Source organism: Schistocerca cancellata, chromosome 3, assembly GCF_023864275.1.
Source record: "Schistocerca cancellata isolate TAMUIC-IGC-003103 chromosome 3, iqSchCanc2.1, whole genome shotgun sequence".
In the NCBI taxonomy this organism is placed as follows: domain Eukaryota; kingdom Metazoa; phylum Arthropoda; class Insecta; order Orthoptera; family Acrididae; genus Schistocerca; species Schistocerca cancellata.
The window spans coordinates 938,815,749-938,842,820 of record NC_064628.1 but is presented as its reverse complement, the minus strand read 5'-3'; the positions used below and the strand labels follow the sequence as shown (position 1 = coordinate 938,842,820).

The 27,072-nt window shown below is 46.7% G+C and overlaps 1 protein-coding gene across 1 annotated transcript in view; it reads left to right on the top strand.

Moving 5' to 3' along the window:
• LOC126176666 (uncharacterized) overlaps nucleotides 1-26,423 on the top strand; it is an 85,349-nt gene extending 58,926 nt beyond the window's left edge. Inside the window, exons 3-4 of the mRNA XM_049923825.1 lie at nucleotides 25,449-25,711; nucleotides 26,222-26,423. Of these exons, the coding sequence (XP_049779782.1) occupies nucleotides 25,449-25,711; nucleotides 26,222-26,423 (465 nt within the window). The remainder of the gene's footprint in view (nucleotides 1-25,448; nucleotides 25,712-26,221) is intronic.
• Nucleotides 26,424-27,072: the final 649 nt, after the last annotated feature.

The window sequence follows — 27,072 nt, the reverse complement described above, 5'->3', positions numbered from 1 at the left end:
TATAACCTCGGTGTAAACGAGTATTCTGGTTGCTGAGGTCAGCAGTGTGTACGGTGTGCCTTCAGTATCGCACAGGACGACCACAAGTGTCTGACGAACGGACGTCACGTCGCCTCCGCGGAGCCGGCGGACGGTCTGCTGCGAATGTGTGCTGCCGGGAAACCTAGGCGTTCCTACTGGGGCTGCACCTACAGGGACGCACCTCACTGACTTCCCTGTGTCCGGCGACTTTCTGCAACTTTGGCTGCTCAGTTCAATACAGGCTACATAAATCCCGTGTGAACTACAACGTGTATCAAAGTTAATGGCAAAAGCTTTACCGTCACTGGAGCCTACTACTACTTTTACTATCACGTCGAACTACTTCCTACTATACGTCAAAAATTCTACAACTGAAAAAAGTGCTGTCGTCTTTCCCTGGCTTGTGGCGCACCTCCCTCCCACCTGTTCCATGGCGTGACGGATTCTTGTCGTAACGGCGGTCGGCCAGTCCTCACCCCGGCGATATGCCCTACGTATGTTCTACATCCTACGGATCATTGTTGTCCCTCAGGCACGATCTTTAATGATACCTCATTCGCCAGGTTGTTGATTATCTCAAAAATGTCTTCTTGTCGTGAAAGGTTATAGGTGTCGAAGCTAGGTAGCTGTCGTCTGTTAGGAAACTACTGCGAAAGCAAAGAGAGCTTCATTGCAAATTTAAACGCAGCCAAAACCTCTCAGATAAACAGAAGCTAAACGATGTCAAAGTTAGCGTATGGATGGCTATGCGTGAAGCGTTCAGTGAATTGGAAAGTAAAATTCTACGTACCGACTTGACAGAAAATCCTAGGAAGTTCTGGTCTTACGTTAAATCAGTAAGTGGATCGAAACAGCATATCCAGACACTCAGGGATGATAATGGCATTGAAACAGACGTTCTGGAGTTGCGAGTCGGTTTTTAAAGCACTATGGAGTCCATAAACTGTTCGTCTCCACTACGTTTGGAAGGAGGAAGGGCCTACTGCGTGATAGGATAGAGACAATAGCAAGAATCACTACAATACAGAGTCCACTGCAGTGTATTTAGAAGCACTAAACATGGCACACCCATAGCACGATCCAGTCCTTAGCAGTAGTTGTCACAGCTAGATGTGAGAGGTCACTGAAGCGCGCACACATCCCGCGCGCTCCTGCCCCGAGATCCACACGCGGAGCGCCAGTCCCCTCATACACTGCCAGCGCGAATGTTCAGAGGTCGCAGAAAATTGCCGTCATGATCGCAGCCGCTTTCATGGTCGCGCATAAATGACAGAATGCACCACCCCCAGCCGTGGAGCGTGTCCAGGTGTGATTGGAGTGGTAGCAATTTGAAAGTTGTCAGTAAGTCTAGCGCCAACAATCGGCAGTGATCAATATTGAATCGCTTAATTTTCCATGGATAAAACATGCAACACATGTGATCGTGGAGACAGCCCAGTGCATACTGAGTATTACACTACTGGCCACTAAAATTGCTACACCACGAAGATGACGTGCTACAGACGCGAAATTTATCCGACAGAAAGAAGATGCTGTGATATGCAAATGATTAGCTTTTCAGAGCATTCACACAAGGTTGGCGCCGGCGGCGACACCTACAACGTGCTGACAAGAGGAAAGTTTCCAACCGATTTCTCATACACAAGCAGCAGTTGACCGGCGTTGCCTGGTGAAACGTTGTTGTGATGCCTCGTTTAAGAAGGAGAAATGCGTACCATCACGTTTCCAAATTTGATAAAGGTCAGATTGTAGCCTATCGCGATTCCGGTTTATCGTATCGCGACGTTGCTGCTCGCGTTGGTCGAGATCAAATGGCTGTTAGCAGAATACGGAATCGGTGGGTTCAGGAGGGTAATACGGAACGCCGTGCTGGATCCCAACGGCCTCGTATCACTAGCAGTCGAGATGACAGGCATCTTATGCGCATGGCTGTAACGAATCGTGCAGCTAAGTCTCCATCTCTGAGTCAACAGATGGGGACGTTTGCAAGACAATAACTATCTGCACGAACAGTTCGACGACGTTTGCAGCAGCATTGGACTATCAGTTCGGAGACCATGGCTGCGGTTACCCTTGACGCTGCATCACAAACAGGAGCGCCTGCGATGGTGTTCTCAACGACGAACCTGGGTGCACGAATGGCAAAACGTCATTTTTTCGGATGAATCCAGGTTGTGTTTACAGCATGATGATGGTCGCAACCGTGTTTGGCGACATCGCGGTGTACGCACACTGGAAGCGCGTATTCGTTATCTCCATACTGGCGTACCACCCGGCGAGATGGTATGGGGTGGCATTGGTTACACGTCTCGGTCACCTCTTGTTCGCACTGACGACACTTTGAACAGTGGACGTTACTTTTCAGACGTGTTACGGCCCCTGGCTCTACCCTTCATTCGATCCCTGCGAAACCCTACATTTCAGCAGGATAATGCACGACCCCATGTTGCAGGTCCTGTACGGGTCTTTCTGGATACAGAAAATATTCGACTGCTGCCCTGGCCAGCACATTCTCCAGATCTCTCACCAACTGAAAACGTCTGGTCAATGGTGGCCGAGCAACTGGCTCATAACAATACGCCTGTCACTACTCTTGATGAACTGCGGTATCGTGTTGAAGCTGCATGGGCAGCTGTACCTGTACACGCCATCCAAGCTCTGTTTGACTACATGCCCAGGCGTATCAAGGCCGTTATTACGGCGAGAGGTGGTTGTTCTGGGTACTGATTTCTCAGGATCTATGCAGCCAAATTGCGTCAAAATGTAATCACATGTCAGTTCTAGTATAATATATTTGTCCAATGAATACCCGTTTATCATCTGCATTTCTTCTTGGTGTAGCAATTTTAATGGCCAGTAGTGTATTACGAAATATGCGAGGCAAAATGCATCCTTGTCGTAAGATTAAATTATATTAAATTAATTAGTTTTTCATTCTCTCCTCCAGCAACAATAATTTCGGAGTCTTGATAGATTTGCTCCGTTACTCTAAGTAAATAGCACCGTATGACTCTCCTGTCTAATATTCTCTCAGTAATATTCTCCTGTCTACATTATCAACGACTTTCGCCTATTCAGCAAATAGTAGATGTATTCCACTATTGACTACCACATGCTTCTGAGTTATTGTCTGGACAGGACACACTAACGCTCATGTTTACGAAAGGAGATGGGAAACACCGACAGAAAAGTAGGGGAATTTTTTTAAAGAAACAGTGAATGTTAAATGGTTCCGAATATAACATCACAAAGACTCACAGCAATTTTAGAAAATATCCTGTTGCAAGAGCAAACTGAGCTCAGGACGGGTAGGTCTTGTTCAGACAACACATTTGAATTTCAGAATGAATTTTCACCCTGGAGCGCAATGGGCGGCTGTATAAGACTTCGTGGCACACTAAAACTGTGTGCCGGACCGAGGATCGCACCTGGGACCTTTCACTTCTGCGGGCATTTGCTGTACCGACTGAGCTATTCGAGTACCACTCAAGACCTAAACCTCACAACTTTACTTCGGCTAGAGCCTCGTCTCTTATGTTACAAGCTTCACAGATGCTCTTGCACATACTACGAGGGACTAGCACTTCCGAAAGAAACGATTGTGTGGAAACGTGGGTTAGGCAGAGTCTGGTACGCACGAGAACTTGTATGACGTTTGGGAGGTACGACACGAGGTCCTGCCCGAAGCGGAGCCGTGACGACGGCGCGTTAATCGTGCTCGGAAAGTCGGTACAGCACTGGCCTGCAAAAGGCACGAGTACCGTGTTCGAGTCTCGGTGCGGCATACAGTTTTAATGTGTCAGGAAGTTTCGACACATATGCATTTTTCGCAAAAGACAATTATTTTTGACAGAGAGCTGTCTTTAACCCACTGACCACTTTTCTGCATTTAGTTACACATTTCGTGCAGAATCTCAACACCCAACTTATCTGTCGCTTTGAGCGTTCCAGCACTGATCACACGACGCGCACGTGCTTTACAGTTCGTTTAGTTTCACCGTGGCTTTCCGAAATTCCTCTTCCATTAAGTCAAAATGTTTCTCGTAGGACGTGTTGACAGAAGCACTTCACAGAGCTACGATGAAACTAATTACTCGATACGACGTCCTATCTGTGGAGCTAGTTCGTGCATATCGTGATGACCACTGTCCACCGCCTAGTGCTGTTGCAGGCCCGAGTCGCGGTAAGGAAAATGTGTAAATGCAGCAGACGGGACTGGAAAATCACTCGAGCGACGGTACTGACCGGAAACGGGGAAAGCCACAGGCGTAAGCGCCTCTGACAGAGAGCACACCGTCATGACCCGGCACCTGGAAGAAAGTGTCCTTTGCAAGAAGGAGGAAGAGGTGTGAATTTTATTTAGATTCTATAAATGAAATGCAAGGAGTGCTATTCAACATGTAAGTCATTTATTCAGTAAAATTGCATTAAACTGCATATGCAATAATTATTGAAATTTCATCAAATTCATTAAACATCCACTCACAAATTATTCAAATAATGATAAACAAAAATAAAAAATTTGGGTCGCCAGATACTGTAGAAAGTATCAAATAAAAAACAACAAATAGAACTGAATTGGTACCAAGAGCTCACAACAAGTAAATTATATAAGGTCCCTTGAAACGTCCCGTTAGAAAAATTTATACATGACTGTGCTTAAACTGACACACAATATTTTTAGCGCAACGCAATCTGACTTCCAATAATCCCTACAAAACAATGGCCCTGACTAACATTAACCTATACCTTTCACAAATCACTTACCTCACAAAAATCTTCGTTACTCGAACTACTGCAATACAGCGAGCGCCACTACTGCCAGCTAAATAAAAGATTGAAACTACGGAAGGCACTAACTACTGATAGGCATAGTTAGCAAATGAAAGATTTTAATAGAGAACAAACAATGTATTTACCTTAATAGTCATAATATATATAGCAGTTCATGACATCCATTCTGTACTCAAAAATCCGCCATCTCGTTTCCCACATCCACCACTGCTGGCGGCTCACCTCCAACTGCGCAACGCCACGCGCTGTTCACGTCCAGCTGCCCAACACTACAATGGCAGACAACAATGCAAACTAGCCACAGACTGCACACAGCACAGCCAGTGATTTTCATACAGAGAGCACTACGTGGCGGCGGCGTTACCAGTATAAGAACCTAAACAGCCTACTTACAGCCTGCCCTGGTATTTGCCTTTTAACATGAGCATTGTATGACTTCATTCTAATATAACCTATAAATAAATTACACGAGACGGGTTCATCTGGTGTAATAAATGAGGAAGGAATAAAAAAACAGTTAAACATATGACTCTCTTAAAGGGCAAACGGTGAATACTGTGCCTTGTGTCTTTATGAGCTTCTAACACATTGCAAAGAAATTTAACAAAGCGAAAGAAGAATGTGCAGCTAGGAAAGCGGGCGTTTTCTGTATTGCCATGTTCATAGCGTGGTCGGCGTGGCCGTAGTGTCGGCTGATTGCGTGCGGCTGCATCGAGACTCTGCCGGCGACGTAGTTGATAGCGTCTGACGTGCCCTACGCTAAAAATAGTCACCGAAACCTGCTACTGGAAGTTATCATTACTGGACGACGGTATGCGTCCATTTGCAAGTGCAAACCTACGTCAAACTGTATTGAAGAAAGCTCAAAACTGTTCTAACAGTACTACTGTTATCGGACATGTAGTAAAGTAAAATGCGGTCCTGAATGAAGCTCTCGATAATGCGCACAGTGAGTGAAGCTCGCCTACTTGGATCTAACAAACTTTGCATTCGTCGCAAACAGCGTAGAGAGCAAAGTGCATTGTCTCACGAAAAGCGATAAGAGAATCCTTGCGACTTATCGGAAGCAGTCAAGAGTGAACTCCTGCCTCCCCAGAAGCAATATTCGGAATACTGATGCACTGATGCACCTGGAAAGAGAGGGCCGCTCCCCTCCAGCGTCTTGTCTCCGCCCTTCCACAAATTACGTAGCTCGTACTATTTTTCAAAGCGAACATGAGATTCTTGCCAATGAAGAGGTCCCTGTCAAAATTTCCTCCCTCCTGGCCGTCGCATTCCGCGAGGAAAAGAGAGCGATACCCTGTGTGAGACAGAGCATACAAATAAACCGAGACTTCTCCCTTTCAATCCTGCGTCAGGCCATCCTGATTTAGGTTTTCCGTGATTTCCATAAATCGCTCCAGGCAAATGCCAGAATGGTTCCTTTCAAAGGGCACGGCCGACTTCCTTCACCGTCCTTCTCTAGTCCGATGAGACCGATGACCTCGCTGTCTGGTCTCCTACTCCAAACAACCCAACCCAACTTCCCCCTTTGAGTATTGCCGCTACGTTCCCAGGTGTCCTGCTCGCGGGAAACGGCCAAAATTCCCCGGGCCACTTGAGATTCTTGGACACCCAAGTCGTGTTGTTGCTATTCAACTCGCCGCCCTGTCCGCGTTACCTAGAATCGTGGCAAAGCTGTTTTTCGCTCTAAGTTTGTAGTTTCCGCTGCCTAGGGCACACGTGCGAATGTCCACGGCTTCCCTCGGCAGCGTGTCGATGTCTGCGGCGTCTTCGCCTGTCGCTAACCCTCTGTGATGTGAAGCGTGCCGACGTGGGCGCGCGACCGCCGCTAGCCCGTGGGCGCACCACCTGTGTCCACCTGGTCGCCGGGCTCCCCGGCTGGGAACGCATCAGAAGAATTCCTTTCGTGCACAAAGTGTACCAAGTTTGCAAAGAGAAGAATCGTAGCCCTTTACCGGAGCTTAATGGCACAATAATTCACCTCCCTCACACTTCATATATTGCAATAAACTAATGACTGATTTTGAAAGCAATTATCTCCTTTAATTATGAACATGAAAAGCTTTGACGCTTTTCACCCTCAAACGTAGAAGACGACCTGCGGGTGTTCGCGTTCCCATTTTGACACAACTACACGGCCGCTGACGATAGCAGACGGCACAGCATGCTCGGAATTCGACCGAGGACCAACAGAAACGCGTCGCCTCCACGTGTGAACCACGTTTCCTGTCACACCTGGTCGACAATCGTATCCGGATGCGCCGTCGTCCAGGCGAACAGGTGCTGCAAAACCGTACCTTCCTCCAGGAAGGACGTACATGACTTGTGTTGTCTGTAGTTCAACCGTGCCTAGACGGTCAATACCACAGTTTGATCATATCCACATTGTTACTTTGTGCCAGGAAGGGCTCTAAACAAGGGAAGTGTGCAGGCATCTTAGAGGGAACCAAAGAGATTGGACATCGAGGAGATACAGAGAGACAGGAACTGTCAATGATATGCATCGCTCAGGCCACCCAAGGGCTACTACTGCAGTGGATGACCACTACCTACGTATTATGGCTTGGAGGAACACTGATAGCAATGCCACCATGTTGAATAATGTTTTTTGTACATCCACAGAACGTCATGTTATGACTCGAACTGTGCACAACAGGCTGCATGATGCCCAACTTCACTCCTGATGTCCATGACAACGTCCATCTTTGCAAGCACAACACCATGCAGCACGGTACAGATGGGCCCAACACCATGCCAATGGACCACTCAGAATAGGCATCATATTCTCTTCATTAATGAGTGTCCATATGCCTTCAACCATAGAATCGTCGGAGGCGTGTTTGGAGGCAACCCGGTCAGGCTGAATGCCTTAGACACACTTTCCCGTGAGTGCAGCAAGGAGGAGGTTCCCTGCTGTTTTGTGGTGGCATTATGTGGGGCCAACGTATGCCTCTGGTGGTCATGGAAGGTGCTGTAATGGTTGTACGATCCGTGAATGCCATCCTCTGACTGATAGTGCAACCATATCGGCAGCATAGTGACCAGGCATTTGTCTTCACGGATGGTGGTGACCGAAGGCGCCGCGACGGCTGTCGACGACCTGAACATGATTGAGAACTACCTTCATCCCTTTGTCCGTGACGTCTTCCACGATGCTGATGGCGTCTTCCAGCTGAATGAGTATCCGTGTCACAAGTGCAGAACACTGCTACAACGGTTCTAAGAACTGAGAATGTTTTGGCTACCAAATTCACCTTACCTGAACTCAAAGGAACACAAGTGGCGCCAGCTCTGTGCCCACAAACAGGCGGCCCGCAATTTACGGGAACTGCGTGACCTGATCGTAGACATACTTCCGGAAAGCTACCGAGGTCTTGCCGAATCCACGCCATGCAGAATCTCTGCAGTATCGCTTTCCAGAAATGGACCAACACGCCATTGGACAGGCAGTCATGATGTTTTGACTCATCGGTGTATTTTAAGCGCAGTACGAAAGAGCACCGTAGTGACTGGGTGAATGTTGAGTGTTTGATGGATTGAACTCTACGTAGCAGTTAAGGTACTCTCTGAAGTCATCGATGGAGCGATCGAGCGCAATCGTCGCACATCTGACTGTGTTACAGCAGTCGGCACTTTGTTGTTCCGACGCAAAAACTGTTTTGAAGCAGTACGGAGGTCAGAGTCCGATTTTACTGGTGAGGGTACGGAGCATTAGTTTTGGTCGATGAGAGCAGTTTCTGTCTATGACAACACGAACACAGGTATTTGCGAAAACGCTTTAAACAACACGCTGATTGCCACAGTATTGTAGTAGTTGGCAAAAGGTCCTTGTGCGAGGCAGATTAAAACACTCTGTGCCGGACCGAGACTGAACTCGGGACTTTTGCCTTGCGCAGGCAAGTACTCTACCGACTCCGCTGCCCGTGCGCGGGTTTGAGTCTCGGTCCGACATACAGTTTTAATCTGCCAGGAAGTTTCATATCAGCGCAAACTCCGCTGCGGAGTGAAAATTTCATACTGCGGAGACATCCTTTCTGCCAACCGAGGGCAATGCGGTACCGTTCCAGGAAAATCTGGTAAATTTACAGGCCTGGTCTCCTCAGACCACCGAATGTGCACTTATAGAACATCTTTCCCGCTTTTACCACAGTCCAAGCTAGATTTCGTAAAAGAAAAAAAAAAAAAACAATCGAAGAGTTTGAGTTGCCACTTTAGAAATGGACATTGAAATCTAAGTTCTTTGAAAAGATCAGGAATGAGGCTCTCGTCTGAATCGGCGAGTGAACAAGTATGTGGGAACACAGACCAGAAGAACGGACAGGGTGTTCTTGTAACACTCCTCCTCGGTCTCTATACCCTACAACTGACCGTCATTAAATGTACGAGGGCTGCCCAAAAAGTAATCCACTGCATTCTTCTTCAACTATTCTTTATTGAACATAATGATAATTACACTCGTAAAACAATATGGTGTTTTATCTACACATCCTATTTTACCACGTAATTTACATCCCATTCTATGGCCTTCCTCCAGCGTGAAACAAACGGTGACGGAGCCAGTGCTTCACTATGTGAATCACCTCCTCATCGTCCTCAAAATGTGGAAGTCCGAGGCGGCTGGGTGAGGGCCGTACGGTGGACGGGGTGACACCGTCCCGCCCTGTTTTGCGACGTGTTCAGCAGTCCTCAGACTCGTGTGGGGCCGAGCTCTATCTTATTGCAGCAAAACATCTCCTGGGTTGCTGTAGCGCCCAAGTCGCCGGAAGCGCGTTTTGAGTTTTGTCAGTGGACTGACACATGCTTCTGAATTAACGGTACCGCCTCTTGGCATCACATCAATGAGAACCACACCTTCGCAGTTCCAGAACCCAGTGATCGTGACCTTACCCTCGGAAGCAGTTGCTTCGAATTTTTTTCTTCTGTGGGGAGTGGGAACGGCGCCGTTTCATCGACTGTTGTTCTGTTTCGGGCTCAACATGGTGAACCCAGGTTTCGTCACCTGCCACAGTCCGGGACAAGAAGGCCTCCCCCCCTCAGCTTCAAAACGTCGCAACAAATGGAGACAAATGTTTCTTCTGTGCCATTTGTGATCCACCGTTAGACACCGCGGGACCCATCTTGCACACACTTTTGAATATCCGAGAGTGCGGATAATCGCATCCACACTTCCTTTGCTGATCGACAGACGCAGCACCAACTGCCGAGTCATAATGCATCTGGCTTCGTGAATGATAACGTCAGCTCGCTGGAGCATGTCAGGTGTGACAGCCGTGGATGGTCTTCCCGATCGCTACAAATCGTGGAGCTCCGCCGAAACGCCTTCTGATGACGTCACTACCCCGTGCCCAATGACCAACTGTACCTCTGTCGACAGCAGATGCTCCACAGACTTTGCACAAGCGTTTGTGAATATTCCCCACAGTTTCTCTCTCTGCAGTGAGAAATTCAGACAGCACGTTGCTTGTAACGTACATCACCTACAGACGCCATTTTGAAACTGTCCTGCAGCTACGCTAACTGTCGAAAGTGACGGAAAGTTGGCGTGCTCACTCAGTAGACTTCAAATAAAACGTACGTAACGTTTCGCATTCGTAGCATTGTTTTCGGCTGAGGAAAAAAGAAACACGGAGCATTACTTTCTGAGCAACCCTCGTCCCTAATTTGCAAGGAAGAATCGATCCCGAAATAATTTGACCAAAACGATGTGGAAACGTTTACAATTAATTATAAAAGTGAGCGCTGAATACACTGTCTTAATCTTCCTGACATAACGTGGACTATCGGGCACATGCGACAAGACCGTCTCGTAGACGACACATGCTAAAAAACTGTTTTCCCCGATATAAATCAGGTTCATTCAGTTTACATACATAAATACACGTTAAAGAATGTATGTATAAATACAAAACGTGCAAAGTTTTGTTTGATTAGGAGCAAACTATTTGTATTATTTACAGAATTACAATTTTATTTATTCGGAACAAACTTTTTATTTTTTAAGAAAGAATGTTTTTATTTGTGTTTATTTGAACATAATGCACAACGGACAAATCACTTCCTTGTGTTCGCCACAAACACTTTCGCATTTGTTGCATAGGTGATTCCCTCTTCGATTCTTTTTCCAACCGCGAAAGGAATATTTTCCTGGCCTTGCCGATGTTGAAGGAATAAGTAATGATGCGTCTTCGGACATTTCTGTTCATAGGATGTTGCATATTTCTTCTCTCAATATTTTAATAAAGTGGGGATCCATCATCCTGTTCTTCATGCGGGGTGTAACAGAAAATTTCTTCAAAAACTCGGTTCTACAAGTGCTGTTTTTATTTCCTTGTGGGATATTTAGCTTGTGGATTACATAGGAATTTACTGCCATTGCATTTAAAATGCCATAGAAGTATCGCATAGACCAGCGATTTGTCATTATTTGGCGAGATTTTGCCTGACATAACTTATCAAAATCTCCTACGCCCCATTTAGTCAAATTATAGAATTTAACTACGGAAGTGGCTAAAGTGGTCAATTTCGCGAGTGGAATACATAGATGATATGAGGACTACGGTTTTATTTTCTTCGGACAGAAAGAAACAATCATCTTCAGATCATCATACAGAAATTTTTAAGAATTCCCATTACGACCTTTGGGATTTCCATGGCTGGAGAAAGTTATTCTTTTGTTCTTCCGGAAAGTACCGACTACAGAGGTTTTTCTTTTATTTAATTCCTTAACTAATTCGCAATAGGAGAACCAGCTGTCGGTCGTCACTTTTCTGTTGGTTTCTTTCAGTGGCTCAGTAGGATTTAGTACATAGTATGTTGGCAGCAGTAAGGTATTTTCGGGTCTATCCTCTCTGCCAACTTCAGGAGTCCAATCACAAAAATAAAACGTTCTCGTATCACACATAGCAATGATTTTGATACCATATGTATCTTGTCTTTGAGGTATGGACCTATGTAAAGGACATCTACCCCTAAAGCTCCAAAAGTTTCATCAGCAGTGACGTATTCTGAAGGCGTCTAGTATCCCGAAAAATACTGAGTGAACAAATTCCAAAATTCGCAGAAGACAGAAAATTTATCGCTTTCTTTTCTAAGATCCATTGTAATTTTTGTATCAAAACGTACTGCACCCAGTAGAAATTCAAATGTGTTTTGTGTCATCATGCGTTGAAATAAAGGTGAACTATAAATGTGTGAAAACATATGCGTTACGGCCAGTCTAAAACTTTTAACGAATCCCGATTTGAGCAACAGGCATATAGTAGCTTTAATCTGTGTTGAATCAGTTCTACCGATGTAACATTGTGTTGGCTTGTACTTCTCTGTTTTACGGTCAGTTTCTTCGTTTGGCGTATTGCACCAGTAATCAATGATTCCATAAGTCACAAATATTGAAAATATTTAACTCTGCTTGACAAGGCCTACCTTTATCTGCTGATGTCGCTACAAAATAGCAGATCAGCAACTGGAAGAACTCCATAAATTATCTGGGAGTACGCATTAGGAGTGATTTAAAATGGAATGATCATATAAAGTTGATCGTTGGTAAAGCAGATGCCAGACTGAGATTCATTGGAAGAATCCTAAGGAAATGCAATCCGAAAAGAAAGGAAGTAGGTTACAGTACGCTTGTTCGACCACTGCTTCAATACTGCTCAGCAGTGTGGGATCCGTACCAGATAGGGCTGATAGAAGAGATAGAGAAGATCCAACGGAGAGCAGCGCGCTTCGTTACAGGATCATTCAGTAATCGCGAAAGCGTTACGGATATGATAGATAAACCCCAGTGGAAGACTCTGCAGGAGAGACGCTCAGTAGCTCGGTACGGGCTTTTGTTGAAGTTTCGAGAGCATACCTTGACCGAAGAGTCAAGCAGTATATTGCTCCCTCCTACGTATATCTCGCGTAGAGACCATGAGGATAAAATCAGAGAGATTTCAGCTGTAAATAGAAATATTAAAAAAGGTAGGAAGATTTTTCTGTTTAGCAAAAAAATGGTTCAAATGGCTCTGAGCACTATGGGACTCAACTGCTGTGGTCATAAGTCCCCTAGAACTTAGAACTACTTAAACCTAACTAACGACAACACACAACACCCAGCCATCACGAGGCAGAGAAAATCCCTGACCCCGCCGGGAATCGAACCCGGGAACCCGGGCGTGGGAAGCGAGAACGCTACCGCACGACCACGAGATGCGGGCTCTGTGTAGCAAAAGTGACAAAAAGCAGATTACAGAGTACCTGACGGCTCAACACGAAAGCTTTGTCTCAAGTACAGATAGTGTTGAGGATCAATGGAGAAAGTTCAAAACCATCGTACAATATGCGTTAGATGAGTATGTGCTAAGCAAGATCATAAGAGATGGAAAAGAGCCACCGTGGTACAACACCCGAGTTAGAAAACTGCTGCGGAAGCAAAGGGAACTTCACAGCAAACATAAACATAGCCAAAGCCTTGCAGACAAACAAAAATTACGCGAAGCGAAATGTAGTGTGAGGAGGGCTATGCGAGAGACGTTCAATGAATTCTAAAGTAAAGTTCTATGTACTGACTTGGCAGAAAATCGTAAGAAATTTTGGTCTTATGTCAAAGCGGTAGGTGGATCAAAACAAAATGTCCAGACACTCTGTTTCAGTACCATTTTGGTCACAGAGGATGACAGACTAAAGGCCGAAATACTAAATTTCTTTTTCCAAAGCTGTTTCACAGCTGAAGACTGCACTGTAGTTCCTTCTCTAGATTGTAGCACAGATGACAAAATGGTAGATATCGAAATAGATGACAGGGGGATAGAAAAACAAAATAGCTCAAAAGAGGAAAGGCCGCTGGACCTGATGGATACCAGTTCGATTTTACACAGAGTACGCGAAGGAACTTGCCCCCCTTCTTGCAGGGATGTACCGTAGGTCTCTAGAAGAGCGTAGCGTTCCAAAGGATTGGAAAAGGGCACAGGTCATCCCCGTTTTCAAGAAGGGACGTCGAACAGATGTGCAGAACTATAGACCTATTTCTCTAACGTCGATCAGTTGTAGAATTTTGGAACACGTATTATGTTCGAGTATAATGACTTTTCTGGAGACTAGAAATCTACTCTGTAGGAATCAGCATGGGTTTCGAAAAAGACGGTCGTGTGAAACCCAGCTCGCGCTATTCGTACACGAGACTCAGAGGGCCATAGACACGGGTTCACAGGTAGATGCCGTGTTCCTTGACTTCCGCAAGGCGTTCGATAAGTTCCCCACAGTCGTTTAATGAACAAAGTAAAAACATATGGACTATCAGACCAATTGTGTGATTGAATTGAAGAGTTCTTAGATAACAGAACGCAGCATGTCATTCTCAATGGAGAGAAGTCTTCCGAAGTAAGAGTGATTTCAGGTGTGCCGCAGGGGAGTGTCATAGGACCGTTGCTATTCACAATATACATAAATGACCTGGTGGATGACATCGGAAGTTCACTGAGGCTTTTTGCGGGTGATGCTGTGATATATCGAGAGGTTGTAACAATGGAAAATTGTACTGAAATGCAGGAGGATCTGCAGCGAATTGACGCATGGTGCAGGGAATGGCAATTGTATCTCAATGTAGACAAGTGTAATGTGCTGCGAATACTTAGAAAGATATATCCGTTATCATTTAGCTACAAAATAGCAGGTCAGCAACTGGAAGCAGTTAATCCATAAATTATCTGGGAGTACGCATTAGGAGTGATTTAAAATGGAATGATCATATAAAGTTGATCATCGGTAAAGCAGATGCCAGACTGAGATTCATTGGAAGAATCCTAAGGAAATCCACCCGAAAACAAAGTAGGTTACAGTACGCTTGTTCGCCCACTGCTTGAATACTGCTCAGCAGTGTGGGATCCGTACCAGATAGGGCTGATAGAAGAGATAGAGAAGATCCAACGGAGAGCAGCGCGCTTCGTTACAGGATCATTTAGTAATCGCGAAAGCGTTACGGGTATGATAGATAAACTCCATTGGAAGACTCTGCAGGAGAGACGCTCAGTAGCTCGGTACGAGCTTTTGTTGAAGTTTCGAGAACATACCTTGACCGAAGAGTCAAGCAGTATATTGCTTCTTCCTACGTATATCTCGCGAAGAGACCATGGGGATAAAATCAGAGAGATTAGAGCCCACACAGAAGCATACCGACAATCCTTCTTTCCACGAACAATACGAGACTGGAATAGAACGGAGAACCGATAGAGGTACTCAATGTACCCTCCACCACACACCGTCAGGTGGCTTGCGGAGTATGGATGTAGATGTAGATGTAGATGGTGGGTTATTATGTTTTTTCGTGAAACACGCGAAAATATACAACAGGCTTATCTGACCAAATAGTTTCGAATGCTTGCCCAAGTTCTATAATGCCTCATGTCACTCATGGAAAATGTTTTATATGTAGAAAAATCTAACATAACGTGATTAGAGAGTGAAGAGCTGTCTTCCAAATCATCATCATTTTGGAAGATTACACCATTCGTTGTACTACACGGGTCGCTGATATTTTCGCATTCGTCATGTGACTCTTCAGCCTGCTGCTGTAGCAGTTTCGTCTTCCGATGAAAAATGACGATGTGGACCACACGAGGGTGTGGTAACCGACACCGGGGCAGAGCGCACCCTACTAGTACCTTAAATTACGGAAAAACTGAAGGTCAACTACAGAACTTTCCACGCCGATGTCTTGAGGAGTAATAGCTGACAGGATACTTGAAGGTCGCAACCATCGCGACACTAGCACCGTTTCATGTGCAGGCGAAATGAAACACGACGTGTCGAATCTGACAGTGATAGGTAAACTTGGGTTTACGCCAAACCGAGTTAACCGTGTTGAAAATTTGAGAAAACCGAGTTCAAACCGTGTTAACCGAGTTGGGACGAAAAAACAACTGAGATAACTTTCAATGACATCTCTCTTTCGCATCTGAGCAGATTACTGTTCAATGCAGTTAAACAACCCGAAATTCACGGTTTTCCAATCGATTATTATGTATATGTATTAGTCACGAGCGTGACGATTACTGCATAGGCCGCAATTTTTGGTCTTTAGGCTTGAAATTTTGAAGATAGATATGTGATAACGTTCAGTTCGCGCACGTTAATGAAGGTGTAGACATGTGACCCGGATAAATTCAGGTTCGGTAGGTGCGAAAGCGGCGGAGAGCTCAGAAACAGCGCAAAACAAGGTCTAACTCAGCGCGTTCAGCTCGAGTTATAAGAATCCAACCCAAGTTAGCCCGTTTCATAAAGTGAATTTAAACCGTCGTTTGCCACGTTCACGTCTGCTGCGGTTGCAACTTCTCTTAACATACGCTAACTAAATCAAATTGGTAGAAATATTCTTCTAGCGTTCATTTCTCTCGGTAGCGTCTGCGCAGTTTGCATACCCTTTGATTACAAATTTGTTTCTGATATGAAATCGGCGATCAAACTGAGTACACGTTTTTTATTGCCTGACATCCAAATATCTGATGTCAAAGCAATACGTTCCATCCATTGCAGTTTATTTCTTGCAAGGTATACACTCAATATTATTATAAATCTTCTAACATATTATCCAGTTTTTTCCTTGAGAGCAGTTCATAATCGGCGATTTTGTAGCCAAATGCGCCGCCACAAGCACGAACGGCAACTGCGCTTTAAACGAAAAATTTAACTCTTAATAGTGATGTCCCTTTCCACAACGAATGTAATCTCTATTTATAAAAGGAAATGTCTCTACTGACCCACTCACTCACTCACAAGTCACCATCGCCGAGCCCAAACCACTAAGGATAAAAACTTGAAGTTTGTAGATGGTCTTGATCTTGTACTGTAGGCGTCGTTTAAGAAGGGTTCATTCCAAATTAGACCTGTAAGTGGGCTACATATTCGAAGAGAGGTCTTTTGAAAACATGTTGCTATTAAGGAAATTCAGAAGCTAGACCGACGAAAATCGGTGTTTAGTTTCTCTGTTATAAATAAAGAAATATATGTTTCGGCGTTTTTTGAAATTTAGCAGCTGTGTGGGCAAAACAGCGGGTGAAAGTTTTTTTGAAAATAAATTATGATTAAAGGACTGTTAAAGTATTTTTATTGATTGATCTATGAAAACTGGTATTTGACTTCTCGGCTAGATATAAAAAATATTTGTTTCAGTGTTTGTGCAGATTCAACAGCTAAGGGGGAGGATTTTGAAATATTTCATTACCAAAGCATTTTTAAAGCTAAATCTATGAGCATTTGAGTTTCACTACTTCTGTGGGGTTGAAACAGGGGATGCAAGTTTTTTTATGGAAATATTTAATTGTGCAATCACTTTTGATGGTAAGTGTATGAAGACTTGTACTTGGCTTCTCTGTTAGATATTAAAAAAGTACCGTTTCACTGTTTTTGAATACTCAACCGCTAAGGGGATGGAATAGGGCCAGATTTGTTCACTGACTCACAATCAGCCAGCCCAAACCTCTAAGAATAATAACTTGAAATTTGTAGATGGTGTGGATCTTATACCGTAGGCATCGTTCGAAAGTACTCTCCTAGGGAATGAAAGGCTTTTCGTAAACATAATGCTATTTAGACAATTTTGAAACTAGAACTACCGAAGTTGGTACATGGTTTCTCACCTAGAAATTGGTTTTTTGTCAGTTCAACCACTAAGGGGGTAAAGTAAGGGATGAAAATTTCTAGAAAATATTTCGTTATATTAAAATTTTTTAAAGATAAGTTTGTGAAAGCTGGTATTTCACTTCTCTGTTAGATGTAAGGAAACATGTGTTACGTGATGATGTTTCTAAGGATATATCACCACAAGAAAATAAACGTCATGATTAACAAAAACCTTGGACTCTAGCTACTCTAGCTTTTTGGTCAGGAGTACATTCGGCAAATCCCATGTGTCTATGACCTTGTTTACTGTGAAAAGTTTAGAAGGTGTAGCAATATGTGAATAACCTAAATATTCGATTAAAGAAACAAAACTCTGTGCGGGTCATACAGTCTACACGAGCGAAGCAGTGGGCGCTAAGCTACTATTCAGTATTTTCAGTTTGAGCATTTTACTTTCATATCAATGACTCTTTAAAAAGTATGTTGCTAATATAAGTCAACAAAAATTAACGGATCATCCTCTGGTAATGGGATCTGCGGAAAATGCGTTTGAATTGCTAAGGTTAACGAATGCCACAGTACAGACTGGTATCTGAATACACTCATGAGCCACCTTGAATTTCCTGTAAGATTTGGACGGCGATCAAACGATTTTAACCTCACTCATGAAACGTTTAACGAATTTCTACCAAACAAATCGTAATACGATAACACACTTTTAAAGAACACAGTGAGTGACATCCCGTTCTGTAGGCATGGATCCAACTCGGATTTGGTCGGCGTGACGGAGGGAAACTCCAGCGTCGCAGCTGAACCGTTGCCGGGGGAGTGGCGCCGCGCGAACACAACTCGAGTTGTAAGTAACGGTGTAACTCGGGCTGACATGAAATCTACTCAGCCGGAGTCAACCCGGTTTTGTAACACGAATTCACCCATCTCTGTCCGACATCACCTTGTGGTGGGAAGGTTAATAAAGACTTGGCGAAATCATAATCGTGGAATGAAATAACGCTACTCTTAAAGCGGACTATTCATTACTGCAAGCAATTGGTTACAATTAAATGTAAGTTGACGTAACACGTGTAATGATGACGTCAGCTGTAACTGGCGCACGAGTAAACTGGCATATACGAGGATTCCCAAAATGTTTACTTAAGTCATATCTCTTAGTCAGATCTTTAGAAGCGTTTAAGATAATGATAAACAAAATGAAAATCGAATCGATCACATAGGTACGCGATAGAACGAAGATGGCCGCGCGGGATTAGCCGAGCGGTTTGGGGCTCTGCAGTCATGGACTGAGCGGCTGGTCCCGGCGGAGGTTCGAGTCCTCCCTCGTGCATGGGTGTGTGTTATATTTTAACTAAAGTTCAGTCTTGATCACAACACTTATGTCTCAATAACATAGGTGACCGGTTTCGGTTATATTTATATAACCATCTTCAGACCCATGGCTTCCTTGGAGAATGGTAGGCGGAGCTCTCTTCAGCTGCTGTGAAGTGTACTGATCAGTTGACTCCATAGCAGCTGAGAAGAGCTCCGCCTACCATCCTCCAAGGAAGCCATGGGTCTGAAGATGGTTATATAAATACACTCCTGGAAATGGAAAAAAGAACACATTGACACCGGTGTGTCAGACCCACCATACTTGCTCCGGACACTGCGAGAGGGCTGTACAAGCAATGATCACACGCACGGCACAGCGGACACACCAGGAACCGCGGTGTTGGCCGTCGAATGGCGCTAGCTGCGCAGCATTTGTGCACCGCCGCCGTCAGTGTCAGCCAGTTTGCCGTGGCGTACGGAGCTCCATCGCAGTCTTTAACACTGGTAGCATGCCGCGACAGCGTGGACGTGAACCGTATGTGCAGTTGACGGACTTTGAGCGAGGGCGTATAGTGGGCATGCGGGAGGCCGGGTGGACGTACCGCCGAATTGCTCAACACGTGGGGCGTGAGGTCTCCACAGTACATCGATGTTGTCGCCAGTGGTCGGCGGAAGGTGCACGTGCCCGTCGACCTGGGACCGGACCGCAGCGACGCACGGATGCACGCCAAGACCGTAGGATCCTACGCAGTGCCGTAGGGGACCGCACCGCCACTTCCCAGCAAATTAGGGACACTGTTGCTCCTGGGGTATCGGCGAGGACCATTCGCAACCGTCTCCATGAAGCTGGGCTACGGTCCCGCACACCGTTAGGCCGTCTTCCGCTCACGCCCCAACATCGTGCAGCCCGCCTCCAGTGGTGTCGCGACAGGCGTGAATGGAGGGACGAATGGAGACGTATCGTCTACAGCGATGAGAGTCGCTTCTGCCTTGGTGCCAATGATGGTCGCACGCGTGTTTGGCGCCGTACAGGTGAGCGCCACAATCAGGACTGCATACGACCGAGGCACACAGGGCCAACACCCGGCATCATGGTGTGGGGAGCGATCTCCTACACTGGCCGTACACCAGTGGTGATCGTCGAGGGGACACTGAATAGTGCACGGTACATCCAAACCGTCATCGAACCCATCGTTCTACCATTCCTAGACCGGCAAGGGAACTTGCTGTTCCAACAGGACAATGCACGTCCGCATGTATCCCGTGCCACCCAACGTGCTCTAGAAGGTGTAAGTCAACTACCCTGGCCAGCAAGATCTCCGGATCTGTCCCCCATTGAGCATGTTTGGGACTGGATGAAGCGTCGTCTCACGCGGTCTGCACGTCCAGCACGAACGCTGGTCCAACTGAGGCGCCAGGTGGAAATGGCATGGCAAGCCGTTCCACAGGACTACATCCAGCATCTCTACGATCGTCTCCATGGGAGAATAGCAGCGTGCATTGCTGTGAAAGGTGGATATACACTGTACTAGTGCCGACATTGTGCATGCTCTGTTGCCAGTGTCTATGTGCCTGTGGTTCTGTCAGTGTGATCATGTGATGTATCTGACCCCAGGAATGTGTCAATAAAGTTTCCCCTTCCTGGGACAATGAATTCACGGTGTTCTTATTTCAATTTCCAGGAGTGTATAACCGAAACCGGTCACCTATGTTATTGAGACATAAGTGTTGGGATCGAGACTGAACTTTAGCTAAAATATAAAACTCTATTGATCACTGTTTCCAAAAATGTTTACCAAAAGTGGGTGTGTGTGTTTGTCCTTAGGATAATTTAGGTTAAGTAGCGTGTAAGCTTAGGGGCTGATGATCTTAGGAGTTAAGTCCCATAAGATTTCACACTCACACACAGAACGAAGATGAACTAAACTAACCTTATTGTAATCCTTACTGTTACGAATTTCGATATACAGACTTTGTAAATACTTTAAATTCACTTCCAATGTTGATTCATTCATACGTTAATCTCTTTTAAGGGACGTAGGAATACGACGGCCAAGAAACCGATACACAAAAAAATGAAAATCACAGGAAACTAATTAAAGTACTTCAATAAGAAGTAAAAGTCACTACAATTTGTCAGCTTCAGTGGTTTCCAGATTTATTTTAAATGTTAACATCAAAAGTTAATCATATTTGTTGTTTCTCAAACTTCCGTTAATGACATTAATTAATTAGCAAGAGTTGGATTTTCAACCTAAAAAAAATGTTTTACTTTCTGGGAAAGTTATTGTTCTCCACATTGTTGAAATTGTGGCGGTTGGATTATAAAAGGGCAGGAAATTTCAAGTAATGAATTAATATTCATTACGAAATACACAGCCTGACAACAAAAGCAAAGCATCCAGAAGGGAGGAGGGAACAAAATGAGCTTTCACGGCTTCCGAGGCTACGTTATTATGTTTCAGTGAAGAAAAATTGCAGTCAGATTGACCCAGAACTTGGCGGTACGAGTCCGCCATCGATATGGCGTTGCATTCCCTCTGGCCTGAATGCGTGCCTCGATTCGGCTGGGGTGGGCGTCACAGGCTCTCCTGAGGCGCGGCGGCCCCCCGCCGTCGTGACACCCACACCTGGGCCCTGGGCCGCGGCCACTCGGGAGCCGACTGCCGCTGGTGGCCGGGCGGTTCTAGGCGCTTCAGTCTGGAACCGCGCGACCGCTACGGTCGCACGTTCGAATCCTGCCTCGGGCATGGATGTGTGTCATGTCCTTAGGTTTAAGTAGTTCTAAGTCCTAGGGGACTCATGACCTCAGATGTTAAGTCCCATAGTGCTCAGAGCCATTTGAGCCAGTTGACTTCCGAGCTGTTCCCACACAGGCTCCATTGGTGACACATCTCGGTAACTTGTTGGCCACTGCAGTACCTCAACGTCACGTAGACAGTTCACAGAGACAAATGCCAGCTGTGGACTAAGAAATTGCTGTTGAAAAAAAGCAGCACCACAGTACAGCACGTACGACGGGTTACACACGAGGACCCAGGATGTCCGTCAAGTACCGTCGTGCCTTCAGAGTTACCGACCGTGACCTGAAGTAATACCGTATGACTCTCCATGCTATCACTAACAACGCCGTACCTCTCCAAAATATTGTAAGAAAGTTGTCTCTTCCTGGGTCATCCGGGGCAGTGCAGACCTGCGGTTCGTCGCTGATTACGATGGGACACCATTCGCCAGCAGTCCGTACTTCCCGATCACCGCACCACGACAGACGCGGCGACCTGTGCTGCGATGTTGACGGCAGCCTTCGCACGGGACGGTAATTTCCCAGTCACTCTTCGACCGACGGTGCTGGATGACAGTACTGTGGAGGGTCCATCACTTGCCGTAGGGCGGCAGGCGCGGCTGGGGAGGGGTTGGTGAGCGGTACAGCACTTCTTGTGGTCTACGCAGACCTTGACGGCGAGTGTGCCTGCTGTCACGTGCTCTGCAGTTTAACACGGAGCCACTGTTGCATCCGAATGTCCCACAAATCTGGATGCTGCACAGACACACCTGCCGGCCAAACGGAGACCCACAATGAGGCCCTTTCCGTACTGCGTCAGATGCCGCGAGCACTGTCTCACACGAATACGCGGCATCTCCGTGTCCCTCACAGTCTTCACTCGACACCGGACGTAGTTCACGACCCTCGTATACGCCATCGGGTGTGGTGAAAACACTAAACGCGAAAACACTATTGTACGCTGGTGCCCGTTCTATCTGTCACAGACAATTGCAACTCTATAATCATTTGCTTACCCGCCGATGGTGCGTATTTGTACGAAGTTACACTGACGTCCGACCATCTCGTATGGGTCCTTAACGTCTTTTGTCAGGCAATACATACACCCCTGGAAAAATAAAATACTACGCCTGGAAAGACGACGTCGATTTTGATCCTATAACGGCATATGTCACCGACAGCGTAGTACATGTACTGATGATGGTTTCACTGTCGTCCGCCAACAGATACCGTAGTGGCATGGCTACCAGACCGGCATCTGTGTCTGGCCTTTAATACGGAATGCTCAGAGCCAGAAGGGCCAGTGCGGCGAAAACGTGTGAAGCAATCAGCTAACCGCGGAACGGAGACACACCGATGTTTCCTACTTCCTATTCAGCGAGTTTGAAAGGGATCAAATTATGGCCTCGGGATGGTGCTTTCGGAGAATTGTCACACAAGCTGGACGTGCTGCGCCAGTTACACAATGACGCTGGTATCAGTGGTCACACCTCCAGACGAGGTTCTGGACGACCACGCAGCACATACGCCCGGCAGGACCGTCGTCTTGTAAGGGCAGCAGTGGCAGACCGTACAGCTACAACTGCACACGTAAGAGGGCTTGTGAATTGCTGTGAACGTCACTAACGGGCACCCACACCTTTAGCCCATCTTCCACTCGAGTGACAGCATTGTCGACTGGTGCCGGCAGAGGATCACGTGGAAGATGGAATGGCTTCAGTGATGCAAGGAGATTCTGCGTGCACGCAAGTGACGGATACGACACAGACCAGCTGAACGGTGTCCCACAGAGTGCATTCGTCCGATACACACTGGCCCCCATCCCAGGCCTCACCGTCAGGGGTGCGATAACCTACAACTCTCGTTCACCTCTGCTGTTGCTGCTGGGACGCCAACCAGCGTTCGTTACGTGCAGAATGATGTTAGACCCATTTTTTGCCGTACTTGCAACGGGGAGTTGATGTGCGGTTCCAACACAATAACGCTCACCGACGCTCTGCTCATCAAACTCGGTGTGCTCTACCAGAAACGCAGCCACTTTCCTGGCCAGCGCAAACTCCAAACTCATCTCCAGTCGAGCACGTGTGGGATACGACGCAACGAGAAATGACTCGTGCGACTGAAAGTCTTACAGTATTGTGTGGACAGGTCTACTAGGCGTGGCGTAACCTATCCCAGGACAGTATTCGCCACCTGTAGGACCGACTGAGTGGTCAGTGGCTCCACTGCCGCACGTGCGGGATACACGAATTCCTAATATGGGTGTTTCTGCATGATTCGATACCTGCTACCTCAGAACCGCATGTGCTATTGTTCCATATTGTTGTTGTTGTTGTTGTTGTGGTCTTCAGTCCTGAGACTGGTTTGAGGCAGCTCTCCATGCTACTCTATCCTGTGCAAGCTGCTTCATCTTCCAGTACCTACTGCAGCCTACATCCTTCTGAATCAGCTTAGTGTATTCATCTCTTGGTCTCCCTCTACCATTTTTACCCTCCATGCTGCCCTCCAGTACTAAATTGGTGATCCCTTGATGCCTCAGAACATGTTCTACCAACCGATTTAAGCTTAGTGTATTCATCTCTTGGTCTCCCTCTACCATTTTTACCCTCCATGCTGCCCTACAGTACTAAATTGGTGATCCCTTGATGCCTCAGAACATGTCCCACCAACCGATTTCTTTTTCTAGTCAAGTAGTGCCACAAACTCCTCCCTCATTGTATTCAATACCTCCTCATTAGTTATGTGATCTACCCATCTAATCTTCAGCATTCTTCTGTAGCACCACATTTCAAAAGCTTCTATTCTATTCTTGTCCAAACTATTTATCGTCCATGTTTCACTTCCATACATGGCTACACTCCATATAAATACTTTCAGAAACGACTCCCTGACACTTAAATCTATACTCGATGTTTACAAATTTCTCTTCTTTAGAAACGCTTTCCTTACCATTGTCAGTCTACATTTTATATCCTCCCTACTTCGACCAACATCAGTTATTTTGCTCCCCAAATAGCAAAACTCCTTTACTACTTTGTCTCATTTCCTAATCTAATTCCCTCAGCATCACCCGAGTTAACGCGACTACATTCGATTATCCTTGTTTTGCTTTTGTTGATGTTCATCTTATACCCTCCTTTCAAGACACTATCCATTCCGTTCAACTGCTCTTCCAAGTCCTTTGCTGTCTCTTCCCGCGCACGGGGTCCCGGGTTCGATTCCCGGCGGAGCCAGGGATTTTCTCTGTCTCGTGATGACTGGGTGTTGTGTGTCTTTCATCATCATTTCAATCCCATCGACACGCAAGTCGCCGAAGTGGTGTCAACTCGAAAGACTTGCACCAGGCGAACGGTCTACCCGACGGGAGGCCCTAGCCACATGGCATTTCCATTTTTTCTGACAGAATTACAATGTCATCGGCGAACCTCAAAGGTTTTATTTCGTCTCCATGGATTTTAATTTCTACTCCGAATTTTTCTTTCGTTTCCTTTACTGCTTGCTGAATATACAGATTGAATAACATCGGGGATAGGCTACAACCCTGTCTCACTCCCTTCCCAACCACTTCTTCCCTTTCATGCCCCTCGACTCTTGATCCATAAATGTGATAATTTCATGTACTTCATATGCACTGTTGCAACAGTCAATCTCGAATGAACTGGAAACCTTTAAAGAAGTGTACTAATTTTTTCCAGCAGTGTGTATATAGTGTGTGTGTGTACGTTGTGTGTTTGTTCTCTTGATATGTTCCACGTCGTATTATTTACTGTGAGTATGGGTTATGGAACGTAGAGAACTAGCTGACCGTCGGGGGAAAATAACGATACGGTTGGTATACCGGTAGCATAGTATCCATGTATGAACGCTGGTACCGTGCAGTCAGTATATCGGCTGGTGAGTGACGGTGTGTGTGTGTATGTTGCAGACGTGGCCGTTCAGCTTCCAGCAGCAGACGGCGCCCGCCCCCGCGGCGCCGGCGCCGGCGCAGCCGCAGCCCGCCCCCGCGCTGCCGCCTCCGGCTGGGGGCGGCGCCGAGCTGCAGTGCTCCGCCGCGGCTGGCTGGCCGCCGGCCGCCTGCCGCCCCCACTTGCCGCCCTCGCCCTCCTCCTCCTGCAGCGCCGACGGCGACGGCGACGGCGACCTGGACGAGGACGACTGCCCACTGTTCCACCGCCAGCACCAGCTACAGCACCACCACCACCTCCAGCAGCAGCCGCCGCACCACCACCACCACCAGCACCACCAACAGAACCATCCTCAGCTGCAGTCTCACGTTGCCCACCTGCCGTACTCCGACGCGATGATGCACCTCGGGTGAAGGGCCGCTGACCTCTCAGCACGCAGCTCCCACTGACAGAATTCACCGGGAGAGTGTGAACACCCATTGAATACAGGGTGATTCAAAAGAACATGTACGAACTGACACGGCCCATGGAGCATACAACATCCGTAATCACGTAGGAACAGCGGGTCGCAAAGGCCATCTGGGGCTACTAAAAGACGTTCCAACTATTTCATCACACGCTACAAACGGATGCCACTAGAGGAGATGCTCAAAGTTTCGTCCAGAGGCATCGAGACACGCGTGACATCGACGCTGCATTGAACGGTGTACCCTCTGGAAGGTAGCTGGTTTATCTCGAGGACGACGTGCTGCCGCAACTATCCTGCACACTAGGTGCTCTGGCCATGTAACAGTTGTTTCATACACGAGGACCTCCAGATGCCTCCCACAGGAAAATATCGACTGGGGGCTGAGAAGGCGATCGTGGTAGCCGTACAACTGGCCCACCGCGAGCAATCCAGCGGCCCGGAAAGGCTGGCTGCAGACGTGCCCTCAGCTGTGTGCAGACGTGTGCTGGGGCTCCGTCGTGCAGAAATCGGATGCGACGACGAATAGGCGCGGGAACATCACTCAGCGTGTCCGGCAGAACCTGTCGCAAGTATGCGAGACACGAGCGACCGTCAAGTCGGTCCGTGAGAGTGTACGGCCCAATCAAACAGCCCCCGACCAAGCCCGGCCGCACGTTCAGGACAAATTTGCGTTACGAGTGACGCGTCCGTGTGACATGTGGGTGCACACCCGCCCACGTACGCAGCTTGCTGAAGCTCATCGCGCCCTCGAGAGAGAACGCAGACTCGTCGGCGAAGAGACACTTCGTTCTCGTGACAGTAGCGCCCTCTGTGGGGTTTGCGACTGCCGGTTCCTGTGTGGTTACTGATCTATGTTGTATCTCTAATGTGGCATATCAATTTGTAAACTTTTTTTTAATCGCCGTGTACTTCGACACACAGTTTGTTTGAACTAAACACTAGTTACAAGTTGTGTACAGGTTGAGACCATCTGGCTGACTGCGGTGATGTTATGAAATCCGTGAAGTGTTGCGTCTCCGTGAGTAACGGCCAAGTCCGATGTATTTCTGTGACAAGTCCGGCAAGGGACAGGCAGAAGACACAGTTCGAGCTCGCAGCGTGGGCCGTCAGTAAGTCGGTAGCTGTCGCGTGCGTTGTAGCCGTGCAGACTAACAATGACGCTGGCTCGTTGTTGC